This window comes from Halictus rubicundus, unplaced genomic scaffold (genome assembly GCF_050948215.1).
Source record: "Halictus rubicundus isolate RS-2024b unplaced genomic scaffold, iyHalRubi1_principal scaffold0067, whole genome shotgun sequence".
Taxonomy (NCBI): Eukaryota; Metazoa; Arthropoda; class Insecta; order Hymenoptera; family Halictidae; genus Halictus; species Halictus rubicundus.
The window spans coordinates 741432-757848 of NW_027488608.1; the positions used below are offsets into that span (position 1 = coordinate 741432).

A 16417-nucleotide genomic window follows, 5' to 3' on the forward strand; every position below is an offset into this window, starting at 1 on the left:
AGGCGGTCAAGCGCGGCGAGGTGCGCGTGGCGGGCCTGGACGACTCGGTGTCGCCCGGGGACGTAGCGGCGGCGCTGGCGGCGGCGGGGGGGTGTTCCGCGGCGGAGTTCCGGGTCGGCGAGATCCGCAGACCCGCCTCGGAGCAGGCGCTGGGCTCGTGTTGGGCCCAGGGCCCCCTCGCGGCCGTCAAGAAAGTGTTGGCGGGAGGCCGGCTGCTGGTCGGCTGGTCCTCGGCCCGCGTCGAGGCGCTGAGGGAGCGGCCCCTCCAATGCTTCCGTTGTTTGGAGACGGGGCACACGCGGGCGACATGCAAGAGCGCGGTCGACAGAGGCGCGATGTGCTACCGCTGCGGGGCGGCGGAGCACCGGGCTTCGGCCTGTAAGGCCGCCCCCAGGTGTCCGCTCTGCGCGGACCTGGGGAGACCATCGGGCCATAGATTCGGGGCCAAAGCGTGTGCCCCGGCTCCCAAGAGGGGCCGCGCGGCGACGAAAGAGAAGGGCGCGTCTGGGGCTGCATCCGCGCAGCGGCCGCAGACGGCGCCGGGGGCCCGGACCTCCCAGGGAGGGGACTCTGCAGAGCCCATGTTAGAGTAGGTACTTTTAATCCTACTCCGGTTCTGCAGGCGAACCTCAACCACTCGCGCGCGGCACAGGACCTGTTTGTCCAAGCCGTGCGCGAGTGGGGGGCTGGGCTGGCAGTTGCGGCGGAGCCGTACGCAATCCCCGAACACCCCTTCTGGGTGGGGGACGAGATCGGCTCCGTAGTAATAGTGGCGGGAAGCCGCCCCGGGTCCCCGTCGGTCTCCCTTCTGGAGCGGGGCGAGGGATTCGTGGCGGTGCAATGGGGGGACATCGCGGTTGTCGGGATCTACATCTCGCCGAGCTGTGGCCTCGATCAATTTCGGGGGTTCCTGGGTGGGCTGAACAGCTGCATCGCGTGGTGCAGCGCCCGCCCGGTTCTCGTTTTGGGAGACTTCAATGCCCACGCGGTATCGTGGGGGAGTCCCAGGACGACCACTAGGGGTAGCGAGGTGTTAACCTGGGCGGCCGGCCTGGATCTCCGGTTGATTAACCGGGGATCCACGCCGACGTGCGTGCGTCCGCAGGGGGTCTCGATTGTCGACCTGACATGGGGGACTCCCTCGTCCGTGCGCCGGGTGTCGGGATGGAGGGTGGCCGAGGAGATAGAGATTGCGTCAGACCATACGCCCATCGTCATGGACGTGTGGCCCACCCTCCACGCGCGGGATTCCCGGCCGGGCCGGGGGGACCGACGGCCGCGATGGGCCTTGAAGCGGCTGGACGCGGACGCGTTCGGGGCCGCGGTAGCCGCGGCGACATGGACGGGGCCGGCACTGTCCGAGCTGGCGCCTGCGCAAGGGGCGAGGCGGCTGCGGGAGGTAATGACGGCGGTGTGCGACACCGCCATGCCCCGCAGCCGGTTCGCCCCCAGGAGGGCGGCGTACTGGTGGTCCGCCGGCATTGCGGAGCTCCGGCGTGCCTGCAATGCCGCGCGGCGTCGGTACGGCCGAGCGCGTAGGAGGCGCGACGACGAGGAGGCGACGGCGGGGCTCGGCGGGGAGTACCGAGCCGCGCTCGGGGTTCTCCGCAGGGCTATCGCGCGGGCCAAGGCCGACGCGTGGTCGGAGCTCGTCGGCACGGTGGACTCCGATCCATGGGGGCGCCCGTACAAGCTTGTCATGAACAAGCTGCGCGCGTGGGCGCCTCCGGTGACGGAGTCGATGGACCCCCACCTGCTCGAGGGAGTGGTGGCGTCCCTCTTCCCGCGAGAGGGGGGACAACTGCGCCGCTCCCATTGGGAACAGGAGCCTCTCTCCTGGTCCGCAGAGTGGGAGGTGTCGGCCGGCGAGCTGGGTGAGGCTATGGCCAGGGCGCGGCGGGTGGGCCGCAAGGCCCCGGGCCCGGACGGGGTGCCGGGCCGCGCGTTGGTCTTGGCCCTGGAGGGGGGACTCGCCGCCGAACTCCGGCAGCTGTATAACGGCTGTCTGAGGGAGGGGGTGTTCCCCACGGAGTGGAAGTCGGGCAGGTTGGTCCTCCTTCCGAAGGGGGGCAAGTCCCGGGACTCGCCCTCAGGGTACCGGCCAATTTGTCTGCTGGACGAGGCGGGGAAGTTGTTCGAGCGCGTACTCGTTGGACGCCTCGTCCGGCACCTGTCGGCGGGAGGGGTCCCCGATCTGAGCGGGGTTCAATTCGGCTTCCGGGAGGGTCTCTCCACCGTCGACGCTATTCGGCGGGTGAGGGCTCTCTCGGAGGCCTGTACGAGGGGGGGCGGTGTTGCGTTGGCGATATCCTTGGATATCGCTAACGCGTTCAACACCGTCCCCTGGGATCGGATAATGGAGGCCCTGGTCTTCCACCGGGTGCCTCTGTATCTCAGAAGGGTGATCGGGAGCTATCTCTCCGACAGGGGTATAGAGTATCCCGGCCGGTACGGGATGGTGCGCAGGGGCGTCGTGCGCGGGGTTCCGCAGGGCTCGGTGTTGGGCCCGTTGCTGTGGAATCTTGCGTACGATCGCGTCCTGCGGGAGGAGATGCCTCCCGGGGTCAGCCTGACGTGTTACGCCGACGACACGCTGGTATTGGCCACCGGGAGGTATGCGAAGGAGGCCATCTGCCTGGCGGAGCGCGGCGCGTGGCGCGCGGTGCGCGCGATCCGGTCGCTGGGCCTAGAGGTGTCCGTCGAGAAAACCAGGGCCATGTGGTTTCTCCGCTCGGCCCGGTTGGCGGCGCCTCCCCAGTGCTGGATCTGCGTGGGGGAGGGGATGGTCAGGGTCGGGTCCCAGATGCGGTACCTGGGACTCGAGCTTGACGGCCGGTGGCGTTTTGACCGCCACCTTGAGTCGCTGGCGCCCCGGGCGGAGAGGGCGACCGCTGCGCTCGGTCGCCTTCTCCCGAATCTCGGGGGACCCTGTGGACGGGTGCGTCGTCTGTTCGCGGTGGTGGTGCGAGTTTTGGTCCTGTACGGAGCCCCTGTATGGGCGCGCGATGTCTTGGCTAGGGGGCGCAGTGGCGGCACACGGTCGCTGCTGCGTCGCATCGAGCGCGGGCTGGCCATAGGCATCGTGCGGGGGTACCGCACCATTTCATACGCGACGGCGATGGTGATGTCGGGGCTAATCCCCCTCGAGCTGGAGGCCCGCGTGTTGGCGGATGTGCATACGCACTCCAGGGAACTCCGGCTCCGGGGGGTGGCCCCGGATCAGGCGCGGCTCATGGTGGATGAGCTCAGGCGACATGCTCGGCGGCACGCAGCCCGGGAGTGGCGCGATAGCCTTCCCGGGACGAGGGAGGGCGAGAGGCGGGCCGTTCGGGCCATCCTCCCGGTGTTCGATCAATGGAACAGGGGATGGATGGGGCATAGGGTCTCCTACCGTGTGACGCAGGTGATGAGCGGGCACGGGTGCTTCGGCGACTACCTGTGTCGCATCGGGAGGGAGACCGAGGAGGCGTGTCACCACTGCGGCGAGCCGCGGGACACGGCGCAACACACTCTGGAGGAGTGTCCGGCATGGGGGGGAGAGCGCCGTGCCCTGCGGCGCGCGGTGGGCCACGACCTCTCGCTCCCGGCTGTCGTCGCTGCGGCAGCCGGTGGCGAGGAGGCGTGGAGGGGGTTCGCTTCCTTCTGCGAGCGGGTTATGCTGCGGAAGGAGGCTGCGGAACGGGATCGGGAGCGTAATCACGATCCCGGCCGAAGGGGGGGGAGGCGCCGCAGGGTACGCCCCGGGGGCGTACCCCCGTTGCGACGCCTCTGACGCGAGCGGGGACGCCCTTGATGATCTCGAGGCGGGGGATCGGATATCCCCTTACACTCGGTCACCAACGGCGTCCCCGGAGGCCGCCGGGCATCTCGGGCGGGGGCTCGGATGCTCATCGGGCGGCCTAACAGGGGGGGAAGGCGCCACGTCGTCCGTTGCGTGGTGCCTTCGGATAGAGTAGGTACGGGAGGGGGCCGCGTCACCCCCCCCGGGTGGTATGCTAAGGCGGGGGCACACCGGATTGACATGCGCGCGCAGAGCACGGGTGCCCCCAGGAGTCTAGGGACGGACGGGGAGGAGTTAGTGGGTATACTCGGCGTTGCACCAACCAGCCGAGGAGTCCCACATAACCCGGACCACCCCCCCCCCGGGGGGGTTCGGGTATCCGTAACGAGATTACCTCCTCGAAAAAAAAAAAAAAAAAAAAAGGATATAGGATTGGATAGGATAGAGGATAGGATACGATAGAGGATAGGATAGGGTAGGATAGAGAATAGGATAGGATGGATGATATTATATGATCGAGGACAGGATAGGATAGAGGATGCGATATTATAGAGGATAGGATAGGATAGAGGATAGGATCGAATAGAGGATAGGATAGGGGATTGGATAGGACAGGATAGGATATAGTATAGAATAGGATAGAGGATAGGATAGGATAGAGGATAGGATAGGATTGTATATAGGATAGGATAGAGGATAGGATAGGATAGAGAATAGGATTGAGGGTGGAGCATAGGATAGGATAGGATAGAGGATAGGATAGGATTGAGGATAGCATAGGATAGAGGATAGGATAGGATGGAGGATAGGATAGAGTATACGATAGGATAGAGGATAGGATAGGATAATGGATAGGATAGGATAGAGGATAGGATAGGATAGAGGATAGGATAGGATAGTGGATGGGATAGGATAGAGTATAGGATAGGATAGAGTATAGGATATAGGATTGGATAGAATAGAGGATAGGATAGGATAGAGGATAGGATAGGATAGAGGATAGGATAGGATGGAGGATAGGATAGAGTATACGATAGGATAGAGGATAGGATAGGATAATGGATAGGATAGGATAGAGGATAGGATAGGATAGAGGATAGGATAGGATAGTGGATGGGATAGGATAGAGTATAGGATAGGATAGAGTATAGGATATAGGATTGGATAGGATAGAGGATAGGATACGATAGAGGATAGGATAGGGTAGGATAGAGAATAGGATAGGATGGATGATATTATATGATCGAGGACAGGATAGGATAGAGGATGCGATATTATAGAGGATAGGATAGGATAGAGGATAGGATCGAATAGAGGATAGGATAGGGGATTGGATAGGATAGGATAGCATATAATATAGAATAGGATAGAGGATAGGATAGGATAGAGGATAGGATAGGATTGTATATAGGATAGGATAGAGGATAGGATAGGATAGAGAATAGGATTGAGGGTGGAGCATAGGATAGGATAGAGGATGGAATAGCATAGAGGATAGGATAGGATAGAGGATAGGATAGGATTGAGGATAGCATAGGATAGAGGATAGGATAGGATAGAGGATAGGATAGGATACAGTATAGGATAGGATAGAGGATAGGATAGGATTGTATATAGGATAGGATAGAGGATAGGATAGGATAGATAATAGGATTGAGGGTAGAGCATAGGATAGGATAGAGGATGGAATAGCATAGAGGATAGGATAGGATAGAGGATAGGATAGGATTGAGGATAGCATAGGATAGAGGATAGGATAGGATAGAGGATAGGATAGGATAGAGGATAGGATATAATAGAGGATAGGATAGGATAGAGGATAGGATAGGATTGAGGATAGGATAGAGGATAGAGGATAGGATAGGATAGAGGATCCGATAGGGCATTGGATAGGATAGAGGATAGGATAGGAGATTGTATAGGATAGAGGACAGGAGACGATGGAGGATAGGATAGAATAGAGGATAGGATAGGATAGAGGAAAGGATAGGATAGAGGATAGGATAGGATAGAGGATAGGATAGGATGGAGGATAGGATAGAGTATACGATAGGATAGATAATAGGATAGGATAATGCATAGGATAGGATAGAGGATAGGATAGGATAGAGGATAGGATAGGATAGTGGATGGGATAGGATAGAGTATAGGATAGGATAGAGTATAGGATATAGGATTGGATAGGGTAGAGGATAGGATACGATAGAGGATAGGATAGGGTAGGATAGAGAATAGGATAGGATGGATGATATTATATGATCGAGGACAGGATAGGATAGAGGATGCGATATTATAGAGGATAGGATAGGATAGAGGATAGGATCGAATAGAGGATAGGATAGGGGATTGGATAGGATAGGATAGGATATAGTATAGAATAGGATAGAGGATAGGATAGGATAGAGGATAGGATAGAGGATAGGATAGGATTGTATATAGGATAGGATAGAGGATAGGATAGGATAGAGAATAGGATTGAGGGTAGAGCATAGGATAGGATAGAGGATGGAATAGCATAGAGGATAGGATAGGATAGAGGATAGGATAGGATAGAGGAAAGGATAGGATAGAGGATAGGATAGGATAGAGGATAGGATAGGATGGAGGATAGGATAGAGTATACGATAGGATAGAGGATAGGATAGGATAATGGATAGGATAGGATAGAGGATAGGATAGGATAGAGGATAGGATAGGATAGTGGATGGGATAGGATAGAGTATAGGATATAGGATTGGATAGGATAGAGGATAGGATACGATAGAGGATAGGATAGGATACAGTATAGGATAGGATAGAGGATAGGATAGGATAGAGGATAGGATAGAGGATAGGATAGGAGAGAGGATAGGATAGGATACAGTATAGGATAGGATAGAGGATAGGATAGGATAGAGGATAGGATAGAGGATAGGATAGGAGAGAGGATAGGGTAGGATTGATGATAGGATAGGATAGAGGATAGGATAGGATTGAGGATAGGGTAGGATAGAGGATAGGATAGGATGGAGGATCCGATAGGGGATTGGATAGGATAGAGGATAGGAGACGATAGAGGATAGGATAGGGGATTGGATAGGATAGAGGACAGAAGACGATGGAGGATAGGATAGAATAGAGGATAGGATGGGATAGAGGAAAGGATAGGATAGAGGATAGGATAGGATAGAGGATAGGATAGGATAGGATTGAGGATAGGATAGAGGATAGGATAGGATAGAGGATAGGATAGGATTGAGGATAGGATAGGATTGAGGATAGGATAGGATAGAGGATAGGATAGGATAGAGGATAGGATAGGATAGAGGATAGGATAGGATTGAGGATAGGGTAGGATAGAGGATAGGATAGGATGGAGGATCCGATAGGGGATTGGATAGGATAGAGGATAGGAGACGATAGAGGATAGGATAGGGGATTGGATAGGATAGAGGTCAGGAGACGATGGAGGATAGGATAGAATAGAGGATAGGATGGGATAGAGGAAAGGATAGGATAGAGGATAGGATAGGATAGAGGATAGTATAGGATAGTGGATGGGATAGGATAGAGTATAGGATAGGATAGAGGATGTTATAGGATTGAGGAGAGAGGATAGGATAGCGGATAGGATAGGATAGAGTATAGGATAGGATAGGGGATTGGATAGGATAGGATAGGATAGAGTATAGAATAGGATAGAAGATAGGATACGATAGAGCATCGGATATAATAGAGGATAGGATAGGATAGAGGATAGGATAGGAGAGAGGATAGGATAGGATAGAGGATAGGATAGGATAGAGGATAGGATAGGATAGAGGATACTATAGGATTGAGGAGAGAGGATAGGATAGGAGAGAGGATAGGATAGGATAGGATAGAGGATAGGATAGGATAGAGGATAGGATAGGATAGAGGATAGGATAGGATAGAGGATAGGATAGGATAGAGGATAGGATAGAGGGTTGGATAGGATAGAGGATAGGATACGATAGAGGATACGATAGGATAGAGGATAGGATAGAGGATAGGATAGAGTATGCGATAGGATAGAGGATAGGATAGGATACAGGATAGGATAGGATATAGGATAGGATAGGATTGAGGATAGGATAGGATATAGGATAGGATAGGATTGAGGATAGGATAGGATAGAGGATAGGATAGGATGGAGGATCCGATAGGGTATTGGATAGGATAGAGGATAGCAGACGATAGACGATAGGATAGGGGATTGGATAGGATAGAGGACAGGAGACGATGGAGGATAGGATAGAATAGAGGATAGGATACGATAGAGGAAAGGATAGGATAGAGGATAGGATAGGATAGAGGATAGGATAGGATAGAGGATAGGATAGGATAGAGGATAGGATAGGATACAGTATAGGACATAGGATTGGATAGGATAGAGGATAGGATACGATAGGGGATAGGATAGGGTAGGATAGATAATAGGATAGGATGGATGATATTATATGCTCGAGGACAGGATAGGATAGAGGATAGGATAGAGGATAGGATAGAGGATATGATAGGATAGAGGATAGGATAGGATTGAGGATAGGATAGGATAGAGGATAGGATAGGATAGAGGATAGGATAGGAAAGAGGATAGGATAGGATTGAGGATAGGATAGGATTGAGGATAGGATAGGATAGAGGATCCGATAGGGGATTGGATAGGATAGAGGATAGGAGACGATAGAGGATAGGATAGGGGATTGGATAGGATAGAGGACAGGAGACGATGGAGGATAGGATAGAATAGAGGATAGGATAGGATAGAGGAAAGGATAGGATAGAGGATAGGATAGGATAGAGGATAGGATAGGATAGAGGATAGGATAGGATAGAGAACAGGATAGTAAAGAGGATAATATAGAGGATCGGATAGGGGATTGGATAGGATATAGGATAGTTGACGATAGAGAATAGGATAGGGGATTGGACAGGATAGAGGACAGGAGACGATAGCGGATAGGATACGATAGAGGATAGGATAGGATACAGGATAGGACAGGATAGAGGATAGGATAGGATAGAGGATAGGATTGAGGATAGAGCATAGGATAGAGGATAGGATAGGATAGAGGATAGGATAGGATTGAGGATATGATAGGATTGAGGATAGGATAAGATAGAGGATCCGATAGGGGATTCGATAGGATAGAGGATAGGAGACGATAGAGGATAGGATAGGGGATTGGATAGGATAGAGGACAGGAGACGATGGAGGATAGGATAGGATAGAGGAAAGGATAGGATAGAGGATAGGATAGGATAGAGGATAGGATAGGAAAGAGGATAGGATAGAGTATACGATAGGATAGAGGATAGGATAGGATAATGGATAGGATAGGATAGACGATAGGATAGGATAGAGGATAGGATAGGATAGTGGATGGGATAGGATAGAGTATAGGATAGGATAGAGGATATTATAGGATTGAGGAGAGAGGATAGGATAGAGGATAGGATAGGATGGAGAATAGGATAGGATAGAGGATAGGATACGATAGAGGATAGGATAGGATAGAGGATAGGATAGGATAGAGGATAGGATAGAGCATTGGATAGGATAGAGGATAGGATAGGATAGAGGATAGGATAGGAAAGAGGATAGGATAGGATAGAATAGAGGATAGGATAGGATAGAATAGAGGATAGGATAGGATAGAGTATAGGATATAGGATTGGATAGGATAGAGGATAGGATACGATAGAGGATAGGATAGGGTAGGATAGAGAATAGGATAGGATGGATGATATTATATGATCGAGGACAGGTTAGGATAGAGGATGCGATATTATAGAGGATAGGATAGGATAGAGGATAGGATCGAATAGAGGATAGGATAGGGGATTGGATAGGATAGGATAGGATAGAGTATAGAATAGGATAGAGGATAGGATAGGATAGAGAATGGGATAAGATTGAGGATAGGATAGGATAGAAGATAGGATATAATAGAGGATAGGATAGGATAGAGGATAGGATAGGATAGAGGATAGGATAGGATAGTGGATGGGATAGGATAGAGTATAGGATAGGATAGAGAATAGGATAGGATTGAGGATAGGATAGGATAGAGTATAGGATAGGATAGAGGATAGGATAGGATACAGTATAGGACATAGGATTGGATAGGATAGAGGATAGGATACGATAGAGGATAGGATAGGGTAGGATAGAGAATAGGATAGGATGGATGATATTATATGCTCGAGGACAGGATAGGATAGAGGATAGGATAGGATAGAGGATAGGATAGGATAGAGGATAGGATAGCATAGTGGGTGGGATAGGATAGAGTATAGGATAGGATAGAGAATATTATAGGATTGAGGAGAGCGGATAGGATAGAGGATAGGATAGGATGGAGAATAGGATAGGATAGAGGATAGGATACGATAGAGGATCGGATAGGATAGAGGATAGGATAGGATAGAGGATAGGATAGGAGAGAGGATAGGATAGGATAGAGAATAGGATAGGATAGAGTATAGGATTGAGGATAGAGCATAGGATAGAGGATAGGATAGGATAGAGGATAGTGTTCCGTCGTAAAAACCCTCTGCAAAGGGACATCTGCACGACCGTGAAGGTCAACTAGACCAACTACCCGCGGCATAATGACCATGACCGCCATAAAAAACTTACCGTAGTTTGGCGTAGTCAAAAATCCGAACAACCTCAGCTGACGAGCACATGTTGGCCTGCGAACCGTTAGCGTACCAAAATTTATAGTTTTATAACCGTAGCCGCCTGTAACCAAATGTATCTTCCACTCCCACTCTTCCTAATTTTCCACCACTTCCAAACACATCCTTCAACCAATCATAGACAACTTCCTAAGACCACACCCACATCCGAGCCTACCTTATTCCAAAATATTGTAACAACAACAGAACTGTCTGATACACCAAACTGACTAGAACTATCGAGAACCGAATTCCTTCTAGCACCGAGCTGCTTAGAAGCTACCGAAGGCAAGCCGAGTCTTGCATTTTAGAAATAAAGACTAGTTCTCCGGAGTTTGAATTTACAATCATTCGCCGTTAAACCATTACCCAGTCGCGAGCCGATTCTCCCCAATTCCGGGATCGACGCGACACCACATTTTTTGGTCCTTCGAGCCGGATCGCGATCTTTATCGCGAGTTACGATATCGCTTGTGCCTTGAGCATTGTCGCGACTATTATCGCGAGTTACCGAAACAACGAAGAAGAAGTAGCTGAGTGTTCCAAAGGACATCAGCAGCCCGAGGGAGCACCTACATTTGACTGGATCAGCCTGGACGACCCAGCATCCAGAACAACCAGCCTAGCAGAAGGATACATCGCGAGCGACGCAGCTTCTACTTCTGGACCATCGACGTCATCAGAAGGGAACATCGCACCTACCAATTCCTCTTCGGGACCATTGGACGTCCTGAGAAGACAAGGCCGTGAAAGGGGTAGCGGTACTGCACCGTCTCCGTACGAGTAAGTTTTTCGACTCACTTAACTTCCTAAATTTCCCTCATTCCCAAAAATTGCTTCAATCCCTCGAACAATGGCGGATGAATTAAAATCGTTTATAAGACAGCGTGCCGCCGTGAAGGCACAACTGACGCGATTAAGCAATCAGGTTCGGGAATCGATTCTCACTTTCGAGGTGACGGACATAGAGATGCGACAAAAGAAATTAGAAGAATACTTCCAAAAGTTTTTTATAATACAAGATCAGGTTGAATCGATACAAGATAAATCAGACGAGGAGGCAATCAAAGATTTTGAAGCAACATATTTTGAATGCTCCGATTTATTGGCTAGACGATTAAGGGAGCTAACCCACAGGACTCAAATCCAAACTGTTCCGACTGTTAGTAATGCCTCAACTCCGACTATTACAACGTCACAAGATATATTACCCAAAATTCGCATTAAACAATTCAGCGGGAACTTCTTAGAGTGGCAAGGGTTTTATGATACTTTTCGATCACTAGTTCACGAGGTTGATACAATTCCTACTATCCATAAATTTCACTTGTTAAAATCATATCTAATAGGTAACGCGGCCAACGTTACTAGCGCTCTATCTGCTTCCGAAGAAAATTATTTTGTTGCATGGAACCTACTACGGAAAAGATTCGATCAACCGCGTAAGATCATTCAATGCCACATCCGTGCTTTATTTGAACTACCCGAGGTATCTCGAGACAAACCATCCTCATTGCGCGCTTTAGCAGAAGACGCAGAAATGCATATAAATGCGTTAAAATCATTAGGCCAACCGGTGGAATGGGATGAAATGATTATTTATATCATTTCATCAAAGCTCGACAAATCGACACGTACTTCTTGGGAGCGCACAATCGAGGATGGGGTCCTGCCGACCTATCACGAATTATTAGCCTTTTTGAACAAATATTCACGGGACGAGGAACCCGTAAAATTAGTAGCGCATACACGGGACAATAATTACCCAAAACGCTGGTCTGACAGGAGTTTTAAACCGGTACATAGAACCAATACCTTTGTCGGTACCAAGCCCGCGATTTCGTGCCCGGTATGCAAGCAATCTCATTATATTAACCAATGCACAGAATTCTTAAAACAATCTCCTCGCGACAGAATAACCACAGTAAAAACTCTTAAAGGCTGTCTCAATTGCCTAAATTCCACGCATTTCATTTCACAATGTCGCTCATCTACATGTAGAAAATGTGGCGGAAAACACCACACATTATTGCACATTGACCAGTCAAACGTATCGAATGTTGCGAAAGTTAATACCTTAAACGAAGCTGCATCGCCTACCATAGCGTTAACGGCCTACAGTAAATTAGATCAAGAAGTATTGCTATCCACGGCGCGAGTTAAAATTCTTGACCAAAAGAATCGAGAGCATGAATGCCGCGTTCTTTTAGACCCGGGTTCGCAGCGCAATTTTATGACCGAGAGATTAGCGACTTACCTGCGTTTACCGAAGAAACGTCTCAACGTAACGACGTCAGGTATAGGGCGTCAGGAGAGCCATGTAAAATTTGCCGTAGAGGCTCAAATCGGCTCAAATCATTCCGATTTTAAGTGTAGTGCACTATTTTTAACACTGCCAGAAATTACTGGGCCTTTACCATCGCGCACATTTGAACGAACGATATTACAAATCCCGAATAACGTAGCTTTAGCCGATCCTTCCTTTAACAGGTCTTCGAAGGTCGATCTTTTGCTTGGGGAATATTTATATTACAAGCTTTTAGGAAAGGACAGAATTAGATTACAAAACGAAACGGTCGTTCTTCAAGATACCGAGTTGGGCTGGGTGCTGTCAGGAGAAATAAATGATTCTGTATCGACAAATATAAACTGCCATTTAAATACCCAAGATCTAGACGCGCAGTTAGAAAGATTCTGGCAAGTAGAGCAGTGTTCAGTCACAAATTCATGCTCACCGCAAGAGCAATTGTGTGAGGAATTGTTTAAACAAAGCACCTATCGCGATAAAGGGGGTCGCTACATAGTCAGACTTCCATTCAATGACAACAAGCAACAACTCGGCAATTCTTACGATATCGCGCTAAAAAGATTTTATAGTCTAGAAAGAAGGCTACAGTCCAACACCGAATTACGCGATCAATATACCAAATTCCTAACGGAATATGAAGCCTTAGATCACATGACCGAAGTAGAAGACAAGGATTTTAAAGATGCGGGTTGTTATTTACCGCATCATCCCATAATAAAAGCTAGCAGCCTTACAACCAAGGTTAGGGTCGTTTTCGACGCGTCCGCGAAGACCGACACCGGTCTGTCCCTAAATCACGCGCTAATGGTAGGTCCGACAATTCAGGACGACGTCTTTTCATTGATTGCTCGCTTCCGCAAATACCAATACGTGATTACTGCCGATATTGAGAAGATGTTCAGGCAAATATTAGTTCACCCAGAGGACGCGAACTATCAAAAAATCCTATGGCGCAAAGGTCCAAACGAGGCGGTTAAATCATACCGCTTAAACACCGTAACCTACGGTACGGCTTGCGCTCCGTTTCTTGCGGCACGCTGCTTACAACAGCTTGCCGAGGACGAAGCACGGTCGTATCCTTTAGCAGTTGAAGTAATTAAAAATGATTTTTACATGGACGATTTGTTAACTGGCACGAATTCGTCAGATGAAGCCGCGAAGTTAATAGAACAATTGACTGACATTTTTCAAAGAGGAGGGATGAATCTAAGACAATGGTCATCTAACAAACCACAACTGCTAAAGGGACTACAAGAGCGAACTACCGACGACTGCCTGTGTTTAGATCCGCAGGCAGTCAAAAAGACGTTAGGCATCTACTGGCATCCTCGCGAAGATACAATTGGGTATAAGGTTACAATAGATAATTCCACGCAAAACACCAAAAGATTAATTCTTTCCAAGATTGCCCAACTCTTTGACCCATTAGGATTACTGGGTCCGGTCATAGTAAAGGCAAAAATAATAATGCAAGCATTGTGGAAGGCTAAATTAGGATGGGACGATCTAGTACCGTCAGATATACGTGACCTGTGGAAAACCTACAAAGAACAACTAGCTCTTCTAAATGAATTTTCAGTCCCGCGGGAAACACTAATAAAGGAGTATACAGATGTACAATTACACGGGTTCTGCGATGCCAGTGAGACAGCCTACGGCGCATGTATTTATATAAGATCAAGCGACGCCAAAAACCGCGTCAAAATCAATTTAATTGCGGCGAAATCAAGAGTCGCTCCGCTAAAAACTATATCCATACCTAGACTGGAATTATGTGCTGCCTTAGGGCTTGCGGAGTTATACAATATGATTTCTAAATCACTAAAAATTCAATTCAATTCGGTGCATTTCTGGTCTGATTCAACAATAACGTTGCACTGGATCAGAACAGCCCCACACACCTTGAAAACCTTTGTGGCAAACAGGGTATCGAAAATTCAAGAAGTCACTAATGAATACAATTGGCGGCATATAATCTCCAGTGACAACCCTGCGGATTGTCTCTCGCGTGGCCAACTACCCAGCGAGTTCTTAGCGAACCGTTTATGGCAGAAGGGTCCTACCTGGCTTTCTGAACTACCGACGAATTGGCCTAAGACTACAATTCCCAATATTGACGTGCCTGAACAACGGTCTATTGTGAGTCTAGCAACAAGGATAAGCAATTCAGATTTTTTAAACCGTTTCTCGTCGTGGATAGTTTTACAACGAGCAATAGCCTACTGTGTCCGTTTTTGCAAAAACGCTTCACGTTGTGAAAGGAATACAGGGCCACTTTCGATTTTCGAATTAAAAAGAGCACACAATTGTGTTATTAAAAACGTGCAAGGTCGACATTTTGCAAAGGAATATACCAACCTAACACACAGAACGGCAATCCATAAAGACAGTAAAATCTTGGCCTTAACGCCTTTTATTGATGATGAGGGAATTATACGCGTAGGAGGTCGTTTACAGAATTCCGATCTTCGTTATAGCCAAAGGCACCCCATACTCCTACCGCGATCAGACCACATTACGCGATTAATAATTGAATACGAGCATCGAAGACAATTGCATACCGGTATTTTAGGCACTCTAAACGCAGTGAGACAAAGGTATTGGCCTATTGACGGAAAGAACTTAACGCGTCATATAGTTCGAAAATGTATGCGTTGCTTTAAGGTTAATCCATTGACCGCACCAGATTACCCAATGGGAAATTTACCTCGAGATAGGGTTATGGCCACAAGACCATTCCAAACAACGGGAGTAGATTTTTGCGGGCCATTCTTTATTAAGGAAAAGAAGCATCGTAACACGAAAAAGATTAAGGTCTATGTAGCCGTATTTGTTTGTTTCGTAACCAAGGCAATTCATCTAGAACTAGTCAGCGAATTATCCACTGAGGCCTTTATTGCCACACTGAGAAGATTCTTCTCGAGACGCGGGTATGCTAGTACAATTTATTCTGATAATGGAACAAATTTCGTCGGAGCAAAGAACAAACTAGACGAAATACAAGCATTTCTAACGTCAGAGCAGCACAAAAAACCAATAAATAGTTATCTAAATAGTAATGGTATTTCATGGCACTTCTCACCGCCAAGAACTCCTCATTTTGGAGGCCTATGGGAGGCAGCTGTAAAAACCTTCAAACATCAAATGTATCGCACGATCGGAGACACGCTGTTTTCATTCGAGGTATTCAATACGTACATAACCGAAATTGAAGCAATTTTAAACTCTCGACCCCTAACACCATTATCCTCGGATCCCAATGACCTCTCAGCCCTCACTCCGGCCCACTTCCTAATAGGTGAGTCGCTAACTAATATTCCGGAACGAGATGTGTCTGATATCGCTACCAATCGACTATCGGTGTGGGAGCATATCCAAAAAATGAAGCAACATTTTTGGACACGATGGTACAAGGAGTACCTAAACGAATTAAACATTCGGAGCAAATGGCGCAACAACCCCACCGCCCATCTTCCTATCCTCCATCCTATCCTATCATCTATCCTATCCTATCCTCTATCCTATACTATCCTCTATCCTATCCTATCTTCTATCCTATCCTATACTCTATCCTATCCCATCCTCTATACTATCCTATCCTCTATCCTATCCTATACTCTATCCTATCCTATCCTATCCAA

General features: G+C 48.9%; 1 protein-coding gene across 1 annotated transcript; it reads left to right on the forward strand.

The window, feature by feature from the left end:
• Positions 1-11321: 11321 nt before the first annotated feature.
• On the forward strand, positions 11322-16192 carry LOC143363596 (uncharacterized; the record flags this gene model as incomplete). The annotated part of the gene is made up of 1 exon (XM_076804161.1): positions 11322-16192. A coding segment is annotated over exon 1 (4871 nt), but the record flags the coding sequence as incomplete, so codon positions are not given.
• Between the last annotated feature and the right edge of the window lie 225 nt (positions 16193-16417).